At 42.2% G+C, this 15,817-nt stretch overlaps 1 protein-coding gene across 3 annotated transcripts in view; it reads right to left on the reverse strand.

Moving 5' to 3' along the window:
- Tec (tec protein tyrosine kinase) overlaps positions 1-15,817 on the reverse strand; it is a 113,181-nt gene that overhangs the window by 30,472 nt on the left and 66,892 nt on the right. The window contains exons 1-5 of one of the 3 annotated variants that reach the window (XM_063240613.1): positions 7,791-8,655; positions 6,796-6,946; positions 5,531-5,635; positions 1,804-1,885; positions 1,006-1,134 (exon numbers count right to left, since the gene is read on the reverse strand). In XM_063240613.1, the coding sequence (XP_063096683.1) occupies positions 1,006-1,111 (106 nt within the window). In that variant the 5' untranslated portion in view covers positions 1,112-1,134; positions 1,804-1,885; positions 5,531-5,635; positions 6,796-6,946; positions 7,791-8,655. Of the gene's footprint in view, positions 1-1,005; positions 1,135-1,803; positions 1,886-5,530; positions 5,636-6,795; positions 6,947-7,790; positions 8,656-15,817 lie in introns of those variants that run through there. The other 2 variants (XM_063240614.1, XM_063240612.1) reach the window with 2 other exon arrangements.

Consider the following 15,817-nt stretch of genomic DNA (forward strand, 5'->3'; position numbering starts at 1 on the left):
TCTAGGAAGAGAAAAACTCCAGAGCTGGAGCAATCCAAGGAACCACTGCAGAACTGGTCCGTCACCAACCAGTGTGAGTGAAACACATTTCTATCTTAAGTCACTATAACTTCTGGATCTCTTTTCAAAGTGGGTTAGAGTATATATTACCTATTTACTTAATTCCAAACCTTAAGAAACTGTAAAAAACAGGAAACAACAACAACCTGGGAAAATCAGACCTTTCTCTTTAATATAATAAGTCAATGTCAGGACATTCTAAGAGAATCATAGTGGAAGGACTAACAGAATTAGGGTTGGCTTCCTGCACAAGGGGGTACTCCTGCCAAGAGCCATGCTGCTCATACCCAGAAACTGACTGGTTCAGACTGACACAGCATAATGCTCAGTGCCAGCAAGAAAAAGTAAGTACAGGAACCCCCATCACTCTACAGCACCTTTGAACCTCTGTGTATTTTTAACTAAGGGGCTCTCATTTCCAGAACTTTTAAGTGTCCAATGCATCAGAATTAACCCTAGACATATTTTTATTCATCTGCACATTTACATAGGAGTATCATTATGACACTTTAGTGGTCTAACAGATGGTGAAGACACAACCAAATTCATACTATGAAGCCAAATTAAAATGAAAACAGTTCCACTTGGACTGCAGATTATTGCTATAGATGATTTCCAGCTGTGATCTGGGAAGGGTTCGCAGTAGTTGCTGACAAAGACACACTTTAAAGGAGAAGTTGCTTATGGCACCAAATGAGGTGTATTCTTTTAATAGATTCAACTTTAACAGACTTCCTTGCTGTGATGAAAGTTCCCCCCAAAGAGACCTTTTGAGTCCATGAGAAGGTCTCAGTGTTAACCAAATACAATTATCCTTATACAGCATGCCCGCTCTGTACTCACACTTTTATAGAAAGTATACTGTAATCAAAATCCTACCACTTTCTCACCATATGAATAATATGTTCATTCCGAATGCAACACAATTAGAAAATAATTACTTACTACTCTCAAAAAGATTGTATTTTTCACATCCAGGTGCTAGTTTTTCAGTTTGTCTGCAACACTGATAACTTCCATCTGCCCAAAATTTAGGATGATATTTAATCATAATATTATTGTTGTCCTTTATTTCTGTAATTCACAAGCACATTGATGATTAGTGGGAGCAGGGAGAGGGACTTCAGCATGTTTGGTAGGTAACACTGTCAATCATTATTTCTTCCTTGGATACCACATTTTTTTTCCATGACAACCTCCTCATAATGTCAAATGAGAACATTCAGAAAAGCCAGATGGTTTTCTTTAACTTGTTTTTTGTTTTTCTTCTTAATGAAACACCTTTTCAACTGAAGTGTCTGCTGCTACATAATGATGAATAAATGCAAAACTCAGCTCACTACCATTTCATTCCACAGGCAAAGCAGTGAGGACTGTGCAGGACAAATCACCCAATTAAACATTTCATGAATATGTCCCAAGGCTGACTACAGGGGCAATTTCTTAGAAAATACTGTTCTCACAAATCCTGCTATCACAAAAGGTGCTTTACTACCTCCAAACACATTAAATGGAAGCATGTTTTTCCATGAACTATATACCACTATAAAGAACCAGATTTTAAAAAGGGAAGTTAACTTGAATATGCTGCATCACCATAATCAACTGTCCTTGGAAAAACATTTATTTACACTGAGAGATCAGGGATGCAGGAGATACATCGGCTCTAATTCTGTTTTAGTGGTATTAATGTCACATTCCTAAAATGGTGTGCAGATTAGTATTTCATTACGTGAATTTTACCTTCTTTTAATTTCTTCACCCAGCGGTCCCTGCTTTGTGCACTAGGTGCAAAAATGTAAAGTGTGTTAGCATCATGAACAACCTAAAATAAAACAAAAAATAAAAATCAGTGACAAGTATTTCTGCCTGCAGCAGAGCCCTCGACACAAAGGTACCAATAATGGATTTTCCAACCACTGAACGCAAGTCCGTTACTGCAGATGCAAATAACCTAGATTCCTTTCTTACAATAGTACATCTGTTTCTTTGTCTGTATATCAAACAGGATACACATTTGCAAAAGATTGTTGTTAGAGAAGAAAAAAGAAGTCCAGCTATTTCATTAATCTGTTTTTCTTTCCGTGTAATTAACTAAAGTTCCTTAGATAACTTGGTGTAACCAGATCATTCTATTTCAACATTTGTGTAAACTCTTTCGGACAAGTGGACTACTCTCTCAAGGTCACTCTTCTCTTCCATTGGCCACGTCAACAACTGCAGCAGCTAACTTTATTAAGCACTGACAGTCCTAGCTCTGGGTTTTGTGCTCCACAGTAATGAACTCTATTAATCCTACCAGTAAGGTATTAGTATTTCTACTTCACAGATGAGGAATCAAAGGCCTCCCCACTGGCACTCCCTTCCTGTGTGTGATTTCAAGAGGCAATATTCACGTAGCAGGCACTGCGAATGGTGTCCCTCAGTGTGTCGCCTAACTGCCCATTGTTGCGTGGCCAGGGTTCAGGCTCCAGAGCGCAAGTGTTTAGCCACACAGTGCTACCTTAGAGAACACCCTGTTCAGAAATTAGATTCATGTTTATATTTTTAATATTAATAATAAAAGAAGTCTGAGAAATTAACACAGGAATTTTGTCACTGGGCAGACACTTAACTCCTGGTTGTCAGTCACAAAGCAGAAATACTCTGTTGAAAAAGTAGTACAAGCTTACAACCCTCCCTTCCCCACAGCCAAACCCACCGAACTGAAAACGACCTCCTTACATGCTGTCCCTGACCCTGTACAGTAGGTAATCCCTTCTCATTCATTTTAATTGAATGAGAGTGCTGCAACAGCCCTGTGACTATCAAAAACAAATAATGCTATAGACCATCCAGTACTCTGCTGGGACTAAGCCTTAGAAAATGAATCAAACACGAAGCCTATTTCTAAGACATGTCTTGGAACACGTTAGTACCACATGGAATCTGAGAAATGGTATCAGGGAGGCGAAGTGCTAACAGAAATGTGGGAGACACTATTTCCTTATCTTACCTAGGTTTGTTCATGTAACCAGATCCATGAAAAATAAAAAATAAGAGTAAAACACACCATGAAAATCATTCTGAATCAACACCAATGTGCCTGGAAAAAAATTCTAAAGCTTTGGATTTTCCATAAATCTGCCATGTAGTGCAAAAAAAAATTTTATTTCATTATAATAACTTGCCTACTCCCTGCATTGGGCTAAACACTTCATATAGGCTGCTTATTTTTTAAAATATCTGTGTAGCAGTCCGTGTCTTTAGTGGTGAACTGAACTAGCTTGATCTATTATGTTGCTAGCGGAGCACCTTGACTTCTGTAAGACACCACCCTGCATATGGACAGTCCGGAAAGATATTTAGGGGCCAGTACCCTTTCTTCTGCAAGCCCCAGACCACACCTGGAGGGCCATCTTTCACGACAAGGGGAGCATGGGGAGTCAGGTTTCTTGCATGCTTTGAGTCATCTGGTGAGTAGCAGGCTGTTCCGGGAGGAAGAGCTGGGCAGAGCGACCTTGTCGAGGTGCAGAGGCCATTTTGTCAGGAAGGAAATACTCTTAATAACACCACTAACTGAGCAGTTGTCTTCCTTATTTATATATTTATTCACCTGTTCATTTATTCAACAGACCTTTAATAACTGTGGTGCAGCAGAAATAGCTCAGATGTTAGATGGGCAGAGCCGAGTTTAAAACCCAGAAAGGACACATCATTTCCTGGGAACCCCTCAACTGCCACCAGCAATGACTCATGTAAGGAAGCATGAAGCACCCTATTCAGCGGCGGGTTCCCAGTGTTCTCCCCTCTCACATCACATAGATGCAACTCAAATTCACTTCTTCTTGATGAATTCTTATGATTTCTTTATCTGTTTTGGATTTAATCACGTCAACAATTACACATAGTTTGAGGAGGGAACGTTTTCTGTTCTCCTATGTTTATCATCATTATTAAAGCCAACCTAAAATTTGCAGAGTGGATCTCTTTCTCTTGGAAACAGTCTCATTATCAAAAATCCTAATCCTGAATGAAAACCATAGCTTTCCCACAACTGCCTGCCACACTCTAAAATGTCTCAGAGCCATCAGAAATGTGGCAGGAGTGATTCTTCGTTAAAGAGCAAACAAAAAAATACACGCACGCACACACATCCACAAGCCACTGAAGCTGCGCGCGGCACCTTCCACTGAAACTAAACTGGGCTCACTTCCAGGTCTGGGTGGTAGGTATGGTTAACGACAGCAGCGTTGACAGAGTAACAGACCCTTGCTCTTACTGCACGCCTTAGCTATGTGGGCATCATCACAGCCGCCAAGTGAATACTGTGACATTGTTTCCATGTTTTGGAACAAGAAGCAGACTGAGAGGTTAAGTGACTCACAGAAGGTCACAGAGGCAGTAATGACAAATCGTGCTGCAGACTGGGCTCTGAGTTACCTCCTTAAAGCACTTTACCATCCCTGCTCTTTACTCAGAGAAATGGCAGATATAAAATCAGGAATGGGGAAAAGAAAATTTAAAAGCAGTCCTTCCTCGTGTAGTATTCGTCACCATGGTGGAAGATAATCCATGTTAAAGCTTGACAGATGGAGTTTTAAAGCTTTCAAGTTTAGAAGCTCTTTGCTTCCGGGGGATCTTGATCGCTCACACTGAAAGATGCTTATTGTGAAAGTGACTTCAGTTTCACAGTAACAACTAAAAATCAAAACCCCACTGTAATAATACCTGGAAAGACATTTTCCCAGCTTGCCTTGCCCTCCCTTGGTCAGGGCAGGGCCTCAGCTATGAGTAAAAGCTGACTTTTAATTGTGATTGCTCAAAAGAAAGCCAAAAATGTCCTTCACCAGCGATGGGCTGCTGAGGAGCCGAGGGAGCCCTGTGGTGCCTCTGATGAGGTCCGAACATCGAGTTCCAACCCCACACTCCTGAGTGCTGAGGGCGCTGTGCACCACGGGCCTGGTACGAATGTGGAACCATCCTTCCTCCTTGCTAGTGAGACTTGTGCGTGTGCCCGTGGCTGTCCTTTAATTCACAAAGTTGCCCTGGGTGAGTCATCAGCTGTGTGTGAGCCTCAATCTATATGACTTTTACTTATTCCTACTATCTGTGAATAGGATCATTATAAGGGAAAATGAAATGACACAATCGTCCTTTTAAAATGACGCCCAAATTCACAGAGAAAAACATCATGGCACTTCGTTCAGTCCCTGCCCCGCCCCCCTTATTCTAACCCTCTGATAAATCTGAATAGGAGTAGATAAAAGCTAGGGCTTCCCGGGTCAGGACCACAGGTACACTCTGACAACCAAAAGAAGGATAAGACAATGTTTCACCCAAAGCATAAGCGCTTCACAAGAAAAGCAATTGTTACAGCAACCAATTAACTTAAAAATCAACCACCCAACCAGTGACAGGACACTATAATGTCAAACAGGACACATGACTAACAGCCCAGCATCCTACTTTTGTAAACTGTTCAGCTCACCTGAAATGGGTATTTATTTTGACAGGGAATGATGCCATCATCATTCTTCACTATTTCCACACACTTGATTCGGGAAATATCGATAAATCCCTTTCTGTACTTTTTCTGTAAAAAGAAAAAAAGAGGTGAAGCATTACATTGCAAAACATGAGACGTATTTCTAATGGTGGTATTTGCTAATGAAATTACTGATTCAAAATATTACCATTTCCTAATCATTACCTAAATTGTATCTCCCTTTACTGAAATTGCTCAGAACACTGACAGTGTGATGATTATAACCAAAACATATGAAGTTCTTTAATTTCTAAAGATGAAATTGTTCTGCCTTGGCCTCACACAAAGCTCTGGGACAGAAGGACAGATTGCTTTTCATTGCTACCTTCCCTTTTCAGGTGTGCACGTCTTGTTCAATTTCTCCAATTTGACAACAGTGCTCAGAAAGAAAGCATCCAAGACCCAAGCCATACAAGGTGCCATTACTCAGTCACAGAAGCAAGTTCCTCCTCTGTACAGGTCCCTTCAGGGGAGGCAGCTGGATTCAGAAGAGGCCAGGTGGCTCAGGGTTCACACAAAGCTCCTATGTGTACTCCACCCCGGCAAAAATTAACTAACAGCATATCCAGACCCTCTCCTGAGAATCATCCACACCCCTGAACACAGTAATCTCATATCTGATGACTTATGGTAGAGACAAACCCAAAAGAACACAAAGCAGTTTGTGCAAAGATAATGATATAATGCTACCATCGGAAAGTGTTTCAAATACAATACGGAAAATTTTTAAAACATTGCTGAATAACAATATAAACAGATGCAGTCCATGCAAAAAGTTATATAAAGACCACAGCTATAACCACTCAGCATCTCCTGAGATCCAGCCATGTTGGAACTTAGGGCGCTGAGCAAGAAAGTAACCCACCTTCCTTCCTGGGAAGTGGCCACCCAGCCAGTGAAGGCCGGATGAGCCAGGAAGCACCCAAGTCGGCGTCTCCCCGTGAGCCTGCGGGCATGTGGGCTAAGAATCAAACATCCCACCCCACCCCCAACCTGCCCAGTTAGCAACTGGGGGCCAGACGGCTGAGCATCTCGCGGGAGGATGACCGTATGCAATAGAGCAAAAATGGGGGTTTCCTTCTGTCTTCCTTTGAAGGTAAATATTGTTTTCACTGTTCTGCTTTGTTTTGAGTAATTGTTTTGCTCTATTCAATATGCTGTTTTGATAAGTTTTATAATGTTCTGGTTTTGGTTTGATTTTGCCATACCTGGTTGAATGGACAACTGTTGTAAAGATAACAAGATATACTCTGGTATCTATTACTATTATCCTGGTATCCTGCTCTTGAAATTCTGTACCAGTTTCACTGCATTGTCTCCATTGGCTTTCTTCTGTCTTGTTTTGTGGTATTTTACTACCTTCAAAATAAAAACAAATTTTTTTTTAAAAAAATCCACCACAGTTACTTTTTTTGTGGGGGGCAGCGGAGGAATTTACACTGTTGTATTGGGAATTACCAGCCATGCCTTGGCCTTAGTCACTGAAAACTGTTCCACCTAATGCTCCAGTCACCAACTTTGTGCTCCACCTCTCCAGTCACCACAAGACTTTCCCACTTGCCCCAATCTTGGCTGTCAGCGGTTCCCTGTGATCAGGCGACCTGGCTTCCATTGCACCAGGGCATTCTCATTCATGTTATTTCTGTCTCTTTGTGTGGGTCTCTCTCTCTCTCTCTCTCTCTCTCTGTCTCTGAGATTGAGACACACACACACACATGAACCCTTGACATTCCTTTCTGTCCCCTGTTCTGTCCATAACTTAACACCTGCCCCTGGTCCCTTGGTCCCTGGGTGCAGGACACCTGTCCTCCATGCCTGTCTAGGCCCTCAGTGCTCTCTCCAGTCCTTTTTTACCTCTTATGGGGAGAACTTGGCAGCCTCTGCAGAGACCACCAAAACTGCAGACCCTTCCCATTCCCCTCACCTCAGTGCATGGCCTCACCCACTGCTTTACGGAAAGGACAGGGCAGCCCTTGTAAGGGACACTCCTCCCCTCCTAGGGCAGTTCAAGAGCTCTCAAAAATCTTACCCTTTCTCTTCTGTTTCAGCCCGCCTCTAAGGGAGGGTTAAAAGCACACAACAGAGGAGACCCAGAATCTGGCATTTAACATCTGTATTTCACTCTGCTGTCTTGTGATATAGGCACCATTCTCGTCACTCTACAGATGAGGAGACTGCAGCCCATACTCATTAAACACATTACCCGAGACCTGGTCTAACTCCAGAATCCGCTGGGCTCTAGGACGCTCCAGCTGCACAGGATGACAGGGTTCAGGGAGTCAAGGCCCAGAGGGGCAACACAGGGTCCAAGCACGGAGCGAGCCTCAGCCAGCACAGGCAGACGGCATCTCTCCTGTAGGTCTGTTCTAAAGACCTCCTTCTTCTGTCTGTAGATACATCAGGCCTCTTTCAAAACCACAAGCCCTGCTTCTGGCCTATGACTCCCTGAAGTCTCTTCCTAAAAGAGAAAATGACTGCACCCTCACCCTCACTTCCTTCCTACCCACTCCCCTCCTTAACCACTTGCAATCTGCCCTTCCTCCTTGTAATCTGCAAAAAAAAAAAAAAAAAACACCAAGTGGACCAACCCAGTGGACTTTTTCAAGCTGGCATCCTTTTCTCAACACCCGAGTGTGCCACTTCTCTTTTCCTCTGGTGCCCTTGACTCAGGCTTATCTTGGTTTTCCGTCTCTTGGTTTCTTAAATAATACCTGTCTTGTGTCAACAACACAGAAAAGACAATATTGTATAGCAAAAGCTCTTTTTCTGAGCATGTAGTTTTGGAACCGAGCCAGGTGCTGTTAATCTTCTCAGTTATCTGACAAAGTAAGGATTATTAGGTACATTTACAGGCAAACAAACAAACAAACAAAAACCCTGTATGAAGTCACTTGCTCCAGTTTACTGTGGGAGAGACAGATGCAGTAACCATTATAAAATGGAATAAGTACTACAAACAGAAAAGATGCTAAGCGGGTGGTAAGAGCCACGGTTTACACATCAGGAGAGGGATGGAGAGAGAAATCCCTGGAGAATGGACAGGAAAACATATTCCAGTTTGATCTCAGTTCCCTCATCTGTAAAATGAAAAGAAAAAAAAATCTCATCTATGTCATAGGTTTGTTATGAGAATGTAATGACCTACTGCTCCCAAGTGCTTAAAAGACTGTCTGTCTTATGGTATAAGACCTGCAAGTATTTGCTAACTAAAAAACAAAGCAACCTGCTCCTGGGATCTGCACCAGCTAAACAACAGAATTTACCTCCAGGGCAGCAACCTCCTAGTAGGTTACCCACAGTCACTGTAGAATCCCTGGAAAACATTAATAAATAGCACAAGGAAGAATCAAATGACTCCAATCTCCCACCCTGAAGAAAATCCCTGTCAAAACGATGGAGTTCATCAAGACATTGCTCCCTGGGGGGCATTCATCACCTGCCAGCTGACGTAGTTACTAAAAGCAAATGTCAGATGTGGATCGATTTACACAAAACAATCTGGGATAATTATCATACTGAGTTGATTTATGTACCCTAAATTCATGCTTCATGACACATTAATGAACTACTAGCGGGACTTTCTTATTCAAATATCATCCTATAAAATGAGCAAAGATTCCAGGTTAAGTTATGCCTTCATTACTTCATTTATTCTACCAAAAGACAGTGGCAGGATATGGACCAGGCACCAAGCACAGTGCTGTGTGCTTGTGTTTCTAAGTTAGGGGGGGTCAAGGGTCTCAACAAGAAGATTTCATAATAACAGAGTGGGCAGGACAGCAGCAGATGATTAGCAATGAGAAAGCGGTGTGCTTTCAGGGTAGGGCCTGGAGTGGGTCAGTGGTGGGGCAGGAGAGGTCGGAGAGGAAGTGATACTTTGATTCAGTAGTTTAAAGGATAAGTAGGAGTTTTCCTGTAGAGAAAGCAAAAAAGGCTGTAAAAACAAAAGGGGCGCTGAGTATTTAGGGAACTGAACTGAAAGAAATCCACTGTGGCTGAAATGCGGGGTGGCCCAGGGGAAGTACAGGAAATACTCCCAAAAGAGGCTCTTTAGGAAGATGTTTTTATGCTAGACTTCGAAGTTCATGGGGGAATGAGAAACCCTATGCTGAGGCGTAGTTTTGGAAAAAGAACTAACAAGGGCAGTGTGAGGAGTGAGTGGGGAAGGCACCTGGCTGGGAGCTTGCTATATTTCTGGTGAGGACAATGCAGTTCTGAGACAAGTTGACAGCAGCAAGGAGAGGGACAACCAGCCGGAAATGTCTGCAGGGAGCTGACCTGTGGGGCTGGCACTCACAAATGCTCAGCACCCTTTACAGATAGATGCGTGTACAGTGTCACCATGCCTCAGCTCAAGCCCACGAGGTTAGGCAGTGTTAAGGAAGACAGGGTCAGAAATGCTAAGGGGTTCACCAGGGGCAGCCCAGACTTAAGGGAGTTAAGTGCTCTGTGCACATCTAACTCATGTGGCTCCCCCACAGCCCACTCAGGTCAGGGCTTCCAGAGCCATTCCAGAGGTTAAAAGTGGCAAATTAAGGGCTAGCTCAGTTTGTCATTCTCTAGATGTGTTTTATGCTATTGGTATCATTATAGCCAAACTGATATAATTGTTCTAAACAGCTGTTGGTCCTTGTATTCCACGACTGAGACTATGGGTCACAGAAAATACTGTGGCACAATGTCAAAGAACCAGGGACTGGGCCAAATAAGCAACAACTTCTCATCTCCAACAAAATGAAGAGTTAAGATCTTCCAAAAGACTCAAAACCAAAAACCGGCTACACCTGGAAGATACCTCAATGAAGTAGTCATCTGCTTTGCCTGTTAGAAGCTACATGGCCCAGGGCAATCTCTGCTGAAGTCCTTTTCTCTACTGAACCAGAACAGCGCCACGGCCCCTGCCAAGCTTACCGTTGCACTGCAGAGGATGCACACAGGTGCTCCCACAGTGTCTGAAACCTGGGACTTGGTGACGGTTGATTCTATGTGCAAACCTGACTGGGCCAAAGGACACCAACATGACCAATGAAACATTTCACGGTGTCTCTGACGGTGTTTCCTGAAGGGCTCAGCATTCCATCAGAAGAAGGAATAAAGAAGATCCACAGGCAGGCAGGCATCAAACTCATTATGAATCCACACAGAACAAAAGAGGCAAAGGGTCTCTATTCTAGAGCTGGGACAGCCGTCTAATTCTGTCCTGGGCTGTCAGAGCTCTCAGCCCTTTGGGGCTTCTAGGTGGCTTTACCACCCACCCCCCAAACCGCCTTCTCTGTCTCCAGCTGTACACTCTAGGGACTTCTGTTGTTTTCAGGCATTGAGACGGGACTGACTCACATCCCTGGCTTTCCTATGTCACCAGATTTTAGGCAACAGACTGGGACTTCTCAATCTCTATAATCCATAAGCATGTCTCCTAATAACCTTCCTCATCCATGTACACAGAAACATCTTTATGCATACGTGTGTGTGTGTGTGTGTGTGTGTGTGTGTGTGTGTGTCCCCTCATTGGTCGGTTTCCTCTGCAGAACCCTGACTCACTGCCTTTATTTTCTCAATAACCTGAGAAGTTGTCAGGAAACAGCACTGTGTTTAGTCACATGAGACCATCCAGAGAAGCAGAAAAAAATAAAGTTGTGTGTTTGTAAATACATATTGAGAGGGAATTAAAAAATGTCACAAAATGATATATAGTACTGCCCTGATTATCTTAAATTAAGAAGGCAAAATTTGAAATTCTTAGAAATGGTAGTCACCATAGAGTTTAAACACCAAAACTTGTGACCTATATCCATTACAGTCTTTCACGACATTTTGCGTTTAATATGTGAACTATACCTTTGGTCCTTCATCCAGTCCATTCATCAAATATCAATGCCAAGTTCTTCTGCCATCTGCAAGACTCAGGTACCAAAGTGTAGCACAATGAAGATGAAAACATACAAAATACCTTGACTTAAAGATTTATAACCAATTTGCAAGAACACAGATGGAACTGAAGACCATCATGCTCAGTGCAATAAGTCAGACTCAGAAAGTTAAACATTATATGTTTTCTCTTTCATGAGATAGCTAACATATTAATAAACAAATAAAAATAAAGGAGAGCCAATAGGAAAATAGAAGGTGGACTCCTGGATATAGGAAGGAAGGGGTTCAGGGAGGGCGGAAGAAAAGGGACAGAGAAGGCAGAGGGACTGATGATGAGCAAGACACTCTATATGCGTGCGGCATTCTCCAGGATGATCACCACTATTCTGTAATACAAACACACACTAATAAAGCAAAAGAAAGAAAAATAAAACTATTAAAACTCTAACCAAAGTGACCAAGGCAAAAAAGGGAGAATGGCTAAAATGTTCAATATCAGGTGTGAAAAGAGGATATCATTACCGACCCTAAATAACACTCAAAGTTTAGTAAAAGTATATTCTCAAGAACATCACGCCAGTCTGTGTGTGGAGGTGTGCGGAACTGGAGACTGAACACAGATATGCCCTACCTTTGTGTTTCTATTTTGAGACTGGTTCTCTGAGTTTCCCTGGCTGGCCTCGAATTTGATTGAAATCTTCCTGCTTCAATCTACTGAGTGACTGGGATTGTAGGGATGCGTCACTACATCAGCTGGGTCAAAACGTATGAAAATCAGTAAGAAATGGGAACATTCTTTTTGGTCTTTTTGAGAGAGGGCTTCACTATGAAGTTCAGGTGTTGTCTTCAGCCTTCTTTGTCATGCAGGCTGACCTCAAACTCACAGGGATCCTGCTACCTTGGTCTCGGAGGGCTGGGATTAGAGGTGTGCCCAGCTGAAACAGGAAAACTGTTTCAAAGACACACATTGCCAGAACCAACTCAAGAAGAAATTGATATATTACATAGCATTGTATCAATTAAAGGAACTGAACCCATAATTTAAGACTTTGCACTTTGCTACAAAGAAACTCCCAGGCCTTGCACAGGACACGGTGGTGCCTCCCTGTAATCCCACTACTCAGGGGGCTGAGACCAGAGGGTCACAAATTCTAGGCCAATTTGGGCACAGGTGAGGTCCCATCTTAAAATAAAAAGCAAAGAAATAAAAAGGGCTGGTCACATGGCTCAGTGGTAGAGTACCCCTGGATTTGATGCTAGAATCATAAAAAAGGAGGGGAGAAGGGAGGGAAGAAAAGGATGGAGAGAGAAGGGAAGGAAAGGGAAAAGAAGGAATAGAGAAATGAAACAGAAAAGTCAGTCCTTGGCCTAAAGGACTCACTGGTGAACTATATCAAGAGTAGTAATGGCAATTCTACACCAATTTCTGCAAAACTAAAGGACAAAAGGAGGGGAGGGGAGGGGAGGGGAGGGGAGGGGAGGGGAGGGGAGGGGAGGGAGCAGGCAGGCTCTGCCTAGGAGGAGAAAAAAAGTACAACCAGATGCTTGCTAAAGTTACAGAGAGGAGTGTAATCTGTAATGAAACTTCAATTGGGTCAATAATGAAAGGGTAAGGAGTTCCAGTCCACTCTTCAACAGAAAAGAAAATTGACAGTCTCCTAAAAATCTCAAATGGACCTAAAAAGATGACACTATTTATAAGACTGGCTCCTTTCCCTTTCCACTTAGAACAATGAGTCTCAGGGACAGCGGGACCCACTAATCAGGGAGCTATAGAAAAACCTCCAGAGGCCTTTCTGACTTTTTGTTTTGGTTTTGGGATTTTTTATTTTTTTGGTGGTGGGGGAGTTACATATTGGGACTTTTGACACAGACCCTTTTAGGGCCAGGAAAAGTAGGGTAAGTAAAATTTAAAAGCACTTCTTAGAGATTAAATTACATTCTCTTTAATAAGGAAAAAAATTCTACTGAAAACAAAGCAAGAACAAAAATCTGGTTTCCCCATGTTTTTTCTTCTCTTTTAAATAGCTCACCAATAGCAATTTAGACAGATGCTTAAAATTTTTTATAACATGTTTGATACTGGGAAAAACGCTTTTATATTAAGAAGCTGGTAGTTATACACATAAACATGGCTTAATTAAAAATATTGTGGTTTTTAAAGTAATATCCAGAATAAAAACAGGATGCTGAAAAAAATCTATAAATGGTAAGAAATCTAAACACAATAATTCCATTTCTAGGATCAAAGAACGATCTTCATATAGGATTGGCTAATGTAGGCATTTATTGTTTCTGGAGATACAAATCTTCAGATAGAAATAACTACCATTCAGGGCCTTCTGGACTACAGGGAGGTGGGTGGCTACCAAATATGTCACGCAAATCACTTTCCTTTGTTTTTAGCAGCAGATCAGAAAGGCCTATCTGCCTAGTTTCAGTTCTTGGGTTTCTACAATTAACAGTGATGGATAGCACTTTACTTATATATGTGTGTGTGTCTCTCTGTCGGTCTGTCTGTCTCTATGTATATATATGTACATTTCATGCATTCAGTACCTCTTGGTTTTTTTTTCCTAAGTGAACTATTTACCTATATAACAGGGTAAGATAAAAAAATAATAATAATAATTTCAGAGACAGGCAGGGAGCCAGGAGATCCAAATACACAACGCCCAAACCTGTGGCTTTTGGGTATGAAGGGAATCCTACAAGGGCTGCCCTACCAGGGGCACAATTTCCACCTCTATGTCCCAGCATTCTGCCATGAACAATGAACTGAAGAGATAATCCAGTCGAGCCCATGGCAAGTCCCAGAGCTTCACCCAGGCTGGGTTTCTAGCAAGGCACTGCTGGAGTATTCGCCTCCACCTGCCCTACCTGGCCAAATGTACTCCCAAGAAAACCCTCTCTCTGCTGATTTGTCACCAGTGAAAGGCTCGGGGGCATGTGGAGAAGTATAATTGTAAATATCAATCATCTAAAATTGAACTAAGCTTTGCTAGAGCATTATATAAGCAGAGCATTATTCATTTAAGCCACTACTGCACGCTGTCTACTTCTCCAGTCATAGAGATTACACTGCTGTTTGTTTTTTAAATGCTTTTGAAAGATGAAGCTGAAAATAAGAGCAGCTTCCCATATCTTTCCTGCCTCTAAGAAGGCAATATCCCCTCCAGTATTTTTTTCCAATGAACATAATCAGCCATGCTGGGAAGGTTTCTACCCTTTTGCTTCTAATGGGAGGGCACAAGAAAACACGGAAAGAAGGAATCACCATAAAAGCACCAGCAGGAAAAAGAAAGCGTGTGTTTTACAGCCAGGTCTCTAATAAAGGATGAAACTGCCCATCAACTCTTCTCTGTTAGATATGTAAAGAGAAACACACAAAATTGCCTCAGTAGGTATTGCATGCATTTCTATGGGCTGGGTGGGCGCCAATCACTGCTTTTACTATGGTTTCCATGGAAATATTCATTCAAATGGTGTTGCAAATAACTGATTTACAGCACATGTGCACCATAACCCATCACTTGGGAATATTCTATAGATGAAATTATTTTTAAAGCAATTTATTCCACTGACTGAGTACTTGATGACATCAAGTAGTACATTTAGAAACGTAGTGACAGCCCTATGCCTCTGCTTAACCTGGGGACTCCTTGCCTTTGGAGCGGAGCTGTATGCTGAAGCATAGAAGAAATGATGTGATTTACACGATAAGGAGAGTAGAAGGAATTTGGTGGATAACAGGAACAGGAAGTGAGGTAACAGGAGGTGTGTGGCTCAGGGTTAGGTGGGTTAGGGGTACAAGGAGGATTTAATGTATTATTTGTCTACCCCCGAGTAGGTATGCAATGTTCCATAATAAAGGTTACAAAACACTTAACAAAATTCTTCAAAGCTTATTAAAAGTTGTAGTGACCTATTTATAATACTTTTGGTGAGGATACAGAAAGGATCCATAATGAAATGGTAAAAATTACAGAGGGGGACATCTCTTGATTGCTACTAATGAAGCTTCAGCTCTCCTTTGGGGTAATATACAGGTGGACTGGGAAGAAGCCGTGAGCCTTGGAACCCCACAGCAATCCTGATGTTTACACACCTGCTCGTAGAGCTCAGGTGTGCACAGATCCTTGCATCTAACATCTTCCCAGTGCTCCAGATTAATTACAGAATTAGGAAGCCTGGTAGATAAGGAGTTACTTATTATCTGTATTTTACAGATACTAAAACTGTATTCTACTATCTGTATTTTATAGATAGAAAAAAACATGGCACAGAGTTGAGTAAATGCCCAGGCGCAAATGAAGCCGGGAGCTCTGTGACTCTTAAACATGTGGATGGAAGTATCTA

The sequence above is a fragment of the Cavia porcellus genome, unplaced genomic scaffold (assembly GCF_034190915.1).
Source record: "Cavia porcellus strain 051 isolate PalLab524CR breed Dunkin Hartley unplaced genomic scaffold, mCavPor4.1 scaffold_30, whole genome shotgun sequence".
Taxonomy (NCBI): domain Eukaryota; kingdom Metazoa; phylum Chordata; class Mammalia; order Rodentia; family Caviidae; genus Cavia; species Cavia porcellus.